Source organism: Atta colombica, unplaced genomic scaffold, assembly GCF_001594045.1.
Source record: "Atta colombica isolate Treedump-2 unplaced genomic scaffold, Acol1.0 scaffold38, whole genome shotgun sequence".
Lineage (NCBI taxonomy): Eukaryota > Metazoa > Arthropoda > Insecta > Hymenoptera > Formicidae > Atta > Atta colombica.
The window spans coordinates 4482614-4490672 of record NW_017259490.1 but is presented as its reverse complement, the minus strand read 5'-3'; the positions used below and the strand labels follow the sequence as shown (position 1 = coordinate 4490672).

General features: G+C 32.3%; 1 protein-coding gene across 1 annotated transcript in view; it reads right to left on the bottom strand.

The window, feature by feature from the left end:
• LOC108690851 (adenylyl cyclase-associated protein 1) overlaps window positions 1–3933 on the bottom strand; it is a 12532-nt gene extending 8599 nt beyond the window's left edge. Inside the window, 2 exon segments of the mRNA XM_018198361.1 lie at window positions 1587–1802; window positions 2928–3933. Of these exon segments, the coding sequence (XP_018053850.1) occupies window positions 1587–1802; window positions 2928–3909 (1198 nt within the window). The 5' untranslated portion in view covers window positions 3910–3933.
• Between the last annotated feature and the right edge of the window lie 4126 nt (window positions 3934–8059).

Here is an 8059-nt window from a genome sequence, read left to right as displayed (position 1 = left end):
ACATGTATAATACATAAACAGTTTAAGAAAAAACGCGATTTGCATAATTTTTAAAATTAAATTAATTATAATAATAAAAATACATATAGTACCCGACTACAAATTAAATAATTATATTAATGAACAATTTAATCGTTGTCATTATCGATAATTGCTTAATATTGCATTGCTTATGAGGCTTATTTTCTATTTAAGAAAGATAATTTTTAAAATAAAGAATCAAATTATTTAAAATTAAATTAAAATTGAATCAAATTAAATATCTGTTTCGTATTCATATTTTGAAATTTTGTTTCTATAAGACTAAATATTTTCGACAGGATTATCGGATAGAAAAAAAATTGGACTAATTAAGATAATGATTCTCTTTTTTCCACTGGATACATAAATGACTTCCATTATAAAATTTGTTCTTAAATTCTCTTGAGAATATGCTTTGTTTTACAATGCGTCGTAGATTAAAATTTCCTAATGCGCGCAGAACCATCTCGCTAATGAAATCTCTATACAAATTACACCGCTCACGTTTTTTTTTAATAGATTAACTATATATTTTGTTTGCCTTATTTTTATTTTTCGCCTAAGAGTGTTACCTAAGTTTTGAAGAATATTGCAATTATCCTATTATAAACGACGATGCAGCTAGACTTTCCGAAAATTGGCAAGAAACTGAAAGATATCTCAAATGAGATGACTTTCCGACGCGAGAATACTCCAGACTATTATTAGAGAATCCACCAACATCGTGCAGTTATAGTCCCATCCACAGAAATACGCTCGGCAAATGATTCATAATGTAACATAATCGCAATGGTATTACATGTAGCGCATAGTGATTCAATCGTCATATCTAAAGATATGTAATATACATGAAAATTGAAAGTATGCACATCCGTGTGCACTATAGTTGCAATCACACTGCATATATCATGAATAAATGAATTCTTTTTCTTTTTTTTTTATCTATTTTAAATGTATAATGAAAATATAATAACGTCAACAATATAAAAATATAAGCGTGAGTGATCGAAATAAAAAAATATATTCAAAATATATTCCAATATAATATTAAATATTTAATATTATATTGGAATATATTTTAATAGTTTATTTAATAGCGCTTGCCTATATTGCATAGGTACTGTACTTATAATTTATAAAGTTTTTTATGAAAGTAATTGTTACAAAATAGACTATCATGAACTGATGTAAATGAGAGAGGATTGTAAGCTACGGTGAAAATTGCAAGGCAGACGCTGGACTAGAATCCAGAACTAACAGCGTGTGAAAGAATAACAACCCACTAAGGCACAGTTCCATAACTCACGGTTAACTCTTAACTGACTCGAGAAAAAAATGTACATATTTTATATATAATTATATATGACTGTATATAAAATATGTCAATTTTTTATATAATTATACATAAAACATTTTTTTCTCGGAGAGGTTCAACTTATTCCTCATCTCTGTCCAATTTTTGAAATTGAAAGAATTGGGAAAAGATGAGGAATAACTTGAACTTCGATTAAGATTTAACCGTGAGTTGTGAAACTGGGCCTATAAGAAATTCTCAAGCGAATCCTAACCGGTATGCACCATCGGTCCTAACGGGTCGAATCTCACTCGGTGCTCCGTTGAATTCTGCGCAGCTTGCAACAGATCGGAGAAGAATCTGTGTCGCCTTAAAGCTAACTCGTCGCGAGCGACGGGCGTCGCCGGCGGTTCCTGCATGCCGCTGCATCCACCCGAGACGTATTCGCCGTCGTCTTCCTCGGACAGCCAACGTGGAATCGAGGAAACTACGGAAATGACATATGATACGTCGAGCTTTTATTCTTAAAAATGCACGTCTTTCATTCTTGAAGAGTCTTGCGGTCACACATGGCCCGCTCTGCCCCGCCCATCAAATTAAAGTTAATACTCCTATATATACATATACAATTGACAAAGTGTAGTGTCAGATCCCCCACGGAAATTATTACAAATCGATGTTCTTTCTACTGACGCGAGTACTATGCTAGCGTAGAATATAGGTCTGCCCACAAAAAGAATCTATCCATTTCTATTTACAAGACAAAAAACATTTACACGCCGTATTTAATTTCGACGCATACAATTTTAACGCATACAATTTTATGTAATTTGTGATAAAAATAACGTTATATTAGTTTACAAAAAAGAATTTTTAATTGCAATTAATTTTAATGAAACGGTGTTTGATTTTTTTTTTTTTTTTTAATTTAATTATTCATATTTAATAATTACATTTGTACAAAATACCATATATTATCATATATTTTTCATTTAGCGCGTATTTTTCCAAACGGAAAATTTTGATATAAATGTAAATATTTTAACATTTGAATGCAATCGATAATTTTAGTGATTCAATTAGTTATAAAAAAATAAAATAAAATAAAATAATTAAGTATATAATAAACATTTAATATTATTTATATATTTAAACTTAAAAGAAAGAGACACTTGAATAAATTCTCTAAACAAGAAGACAATATCTCTCTTATATGGATAAAATTATTAATTCTTTTTGTTGAGATGAGAGAAATTGTTTTGAAAGAATATGATGATGTGTGTTTATTTCATAAAATAACTGAAAATAAAGATAGAAAAATATTTGAAAGAGAGAAAGACAGAAAACAATAATAATAAACAAGTCCATAATAAATAAGTTCGTGACTCAATTTATAAATGCGACATTATATATATAAAATACAAAAATGTCAAATGTCGACATATGTATATAAATTTTTATATACATATTTATATACATGATTCATACATGATATTTTATATACATGATTTTATATACATGATTGTACAAAAATAATCAAATATTAACATGATGTGGACAGACCCATATATCGATGATCACAAAAACGTGAGATCGCGAATTCCTAATGTACCTGGTGGCGCCTTCTTGATCTCATTTTCACTCGGATAGCCTTCAAATACCGAATCGTCACCTTCATCCTCCGGTCCATCATCGATCGTCCTTTCTATATATCCCGACGCGTCATAAAGATTCGTTTTGACGGAAGCAACAGTACCAATAGAGTCAACATTTTCTATCGGTTGCGTCCAATCTTCAGCGACACCGTCAAGGTTGCTGTTATCTTTATCGTCAACAATCTTGTAGACGCTTTCTTCACCGGCTTCCTCAACCGTTTCTTTCGTCGAAGACGAACTCGAGCTTTCCTCAATGTCAGTGTTTCCGTTTGAATATACGCGAATTGGAGTAGAATTTAGCGAATTTACGCGAATCGGGGTGGAATTTAGCGAGGCATTCTTAGCTTCTAACAAATCTTTAACCTCTAGCGAGGTATCCTTATCCTTTAACGTGGCATCCTTATCCTCTAGCGAAACATCCTTATCCTCTGGCGAGATGTTCTTATCTTCTAGCGAGGCATCCTTATTCTCTAGCGGGGAATTTTTATCCTCTAACGAGGCATTCTTATTCTCTGGCAAGGCATCTTTGTCTTCTGGTGAGGTACTTTTATCCTCTGGCGAAGTATCCTTATCTTCTAACGAGACATCCTTATTTTCTAACGAGACATCCTTATCCTCTAGCGAGGCATCCTTACTTTCTGGCGAGGCATCCTTATCTTCTGGTGAGGCATCTTTATCCTCTGGCAAGGCATCCTTATTCTCTAAAGAGATAACTTTATCCTCTAACGAGACATCCTTATTCTCTAATGAAATATTTTCTGGCGACTTCTGCACATCACCATTCAATTTGTCCACCCTCGTCGCGAATTTAATCTCGTCATCCACTTCGACGGAAGCTGTGGTCAACTTGGGTGATCCCACTGGCGTGTCATCCTCTCTCTCGGTGTTCGCCTTCGACGCGCTGTTACATACGCAGCACTTAAACATCGTTCCTATCATTCACTTCGTACTCCACGTATCTGTCGTTATATATACTTGCTATTCTTCCTGAATATATATTTCAATGTACGATGATATAACACCTTTAAGAATTATAATTTCTCTTCAACTCGTAAAATCTTTTATAAATTAATGTTAAAAAATTCTATTTGATTCAACGAGAAAACTATTTAAGTTTCTTAATAGACTTAACAATCAGAAATTTAACAAATATTTTTAATGAAACGTGACAAGGTCAACAATTTCCCAGCCCACAATGTCGTCTTATATGGATATTCGTTTAAATCGCCAATATAATCGTTCGTAAATATAACAAATCAATTATAACTGATGCGTACAGTACCCAAAGTGTATTTCAGGTTGCACCAACATCGTCTTTTTACATGAACGATGCGCGATAGCGCTTGAAACAAGGCTCAAAAGGTACAAGCGATCGAAAATTGCGCTCGAACAATCGCCTTGTGATAAAACACGGCTCCTTTTTCTCCAGCCACACTGCAAGAATTCCGAATATATGCTCCGAAATGCACAACTTTTTGATAACAAGAAATTGAAGAATCGGACGTAATTGTTAATTATCGACAGAATTGTCATCACACTCTCGTAAAAAAAGCAAAACAAACGCACGAGAGTTATTGGAAGCTTTCGCAGAGCGAATGTCGGAAGGATTCCAGAAACAGATTCTAGAATGGAATATATCCGAGAGAGCAATCACAGGATAACAGAATACAAAAACGCACTCGCCAGCTGGATAAACCTAAACTTGAGAATTTTTTATTGTTGCTGATAAGTATCGCGGAAGGAAAAAATAATAGCTATCTCGAGAGATCAACAAAGCAACGAGGAAGACGGCGACGATAACGAAGGCGCGAGCGGAGAGGCGGCGGCTAGAGATAACGTCCTAGATGTCCGCCCGGATTTGACGTTCCCAGTTTCGACCGGCGCGATGCAACGTTCCACCCCCGCCTCGCCGCTCCTTCTTCGCATCTCCGGGTCACGTCCCTTGTGCTGCCGCTGTTCGGAAGAGAATTGCAACATCCTACTTTCGGGGTGACTTTTCGACTGAACCCTTGGATCAGCGGAATTAACTCTGATTGATTTTTGATCATTTATATAGTTTAATTTTAATCCCAATTTGATTAACTCTTCATCTTTTTTTAGTTTTAAGTTAGAAGAAAAGGAAGAGCAAGTTGAATGAGATTAAAGTTAATCTAATTAGTAGAAACGGGTATTTAATGGATTTCAGCATTGTGAATTAAATTTAGAGTATATTTTAATAATTTATTGTCTTTTCTAAATGTCTTAATAGCGTTTTTTTTTAATATTTGAAATTTTGAAATTCTTGACGAGTTAAAAAATCGTCACCTACAAATGAATGATGGGATCTTTGCGAATTTTACGCATCATCCACAGATACGTGTGATGTGACAATCAAAGTGTTCCAATCCAATTGTAATAAAATTTCAAACTCGATAACTCGATATCTCTAATTTAATCTTTTCTTTTATATTGCAAAAAAATTAACAACTCTATCCATGAGATAATTAAAGTGCAGAGTTAGGAGTGAATAGTATCGAAAAAAATAAATCGAGCAATCGAAAAATGAATAATCGAACTTCTCGATGTATTGACGAATTTTCTTCAGATGAAAGTAATTTTTCTTCAGATGAATATTTTTCTGTCGGCACAAGTACTTGTAACAATATTTCTAATTGTACAATTCGTCATCTTTAATCTAATCTCTTTCTGTGTGTCAAATAAAATTAATAATTTTGTCTGTGATAACAAGATAAATATTGATAAATTAATATTTTTCGATATCAATTAATTGAACGTAGTCATCCTAACGAACCAGCGCCCAATTTTATTGTCAATCAATAAGTAGAAAAAAATGAATATAATGATTGTAGATCGTCATGACAAATAACAATATCTTACAACTCTATACTATTATGCTCTAACAACAAACAATATTATGAATTTATCACCATTATCGTTATTACAAATTTATTAAACATGTTGTAACACAAGTGTATTTTGATGGAATGTCTAATATGTACAGTTTAAATAATATATATATTATGTGGAATATTTTGAATACAACGTAAATATTTTTATTACACTTTCACTATAAGTTTATTTTATATTTTTGCTGCACTTAAACTGCATTAGAACTTTCCTTCTCATTTTCATCAAATATATATATTTTAATAAATATCATATATTTCAGTAAATATCAACAGTATTATAACATTAATATTATAAATTTCAAACTTAAAATATAAATTTAATATAACATGTTGTATGTAACAATTATTGAGTGTGAAATTATAACATGGATATTATATTACTGTTATTTTATGTCACTAAGATTTAGTAAAATAGATATATCTTAGAAATATAAGAAGTATATACTAGTTAAGTTACAAAAACCGATCTTATAATTTTGAAAGGCTTGCTGTAACATTGGATTAATCCACATTTTGTAAAAACAAAGTAGGTAAATGAACTTTAAATTAAAATGATGGGAAAAATCATAAACATTTTAAAATTTAATTACTCTATTTGTACAAAATGTGATTTGTACAAAATATGACTTGTCCACTGTTGCAGCATGTCTTTCAATTGAATGAGTGGTACTCTCTTAATCGAATTCGCTACTAATCTTCCCTCTAATCTAATAGATCCATTTCTACCAAAGTAGATTAACCTTGCTCTTTATCTTTTTCTAATTCTTGGAATTAGAAGAAGATAAAAAGTAAATTAAACAGAGATTAAATTTAATCTATTGTATATTGATAGAAATGAACATAAATTAAACTGTGCAGGAATATCTCATGATAAAGAATTAAATTTCACAAGTAAATTTAAGGTAACTTTAATTAATTAAACTCCAATTAACTTAATTGACGACATATCCACCGATACACTTTCTAACAATTCATTGTTCTTAATCTTAAATATTCTTTATCTTTACTTATGTCTATTTCTTGATTAAATTTAATCTTAGTTTAACTTATTCTTTATCTTTTTTTAATTCTGAGAATTAGAAAAAGATAAAAAGTAAAATAAACCAAACATTAGAATTAGTCTACATTAATAAAAATAATTAACTATTTAAAAGTTCTTTAAATTCCTACTAATTGTGCTCTTATTAACTTAATGATAAATTCAACCAATACAATTTCTAATTATAAATTAGAACAATTTCTAATTAATTAGTTATTATTCTTGATTTAATCTTTCTTTTCATGTGTTAATAAAAAAATTAATAATTCCATTTATGTTAACAAGATACTGCAGATATTAATCGACAAATTAATTGAAGTTAATCGGAGTAACCTGTAGAATCCGTACATCAAGCTACTTGAGGTTATTACATTAAATATTCCAACGGATGTTCGAAAGGAATTGGACAGTTCAACAAGATATAATAATTATCTATTAATTCCAATCGAGATAGTCTTAGACAAAGTTTATCTAGACAGAGTAAACGGTACAACTCATGCGAATGCACACGTCACCGGCAGTAAACGTCAAGTGAAATGCTTGATTCAAGCCAGGCATCGTTCACCGGAATGTGCAACAGCGGTTAACCAAACTTTGTGCTTTCAATTTCCCCGAGCTAGCCAGCCTAAAAAACAAATCCGCGCGAAAGAAAGCCTGCTTATTTTACACGTAATTTGAATATCGTTCAATCGCGCTTAATATTAAGCCTTCTGTCGGAAAATAAATCGAGAAATATTGCGGAAAGGGAGGTGCACCGTCGAGCGTTGCGATATAAAACGATCGTCGTCTAAACTAAATGTACACTCACGTTCGATGGAAGATCCTCGTATAAATCACCGTCGTTTGTATGACTCTTCGTCGATAGAATGTCGACGAAAAATCGGCGGAGTACGATTTATGTACGGGCAGAAATTTCGACTCCGGCGATGCGCTGACAGGTAGAATGACTGGGGCGTTTGCCGGATGTGCCGGAAGTACTGTTTTCGGCCGCTCCGATTTTAGCGGCGGCTTAAAATCGCCGATTGCACGCGCACAAGTTCCGTCTTCAGGTCTGTTCGCGGGAAATGCACGGCGTATTCGAACTGTAATAATACTGAAAGAAAAACTGGAGCATTGGTCGTTAAATCAATCGACAGAGAAG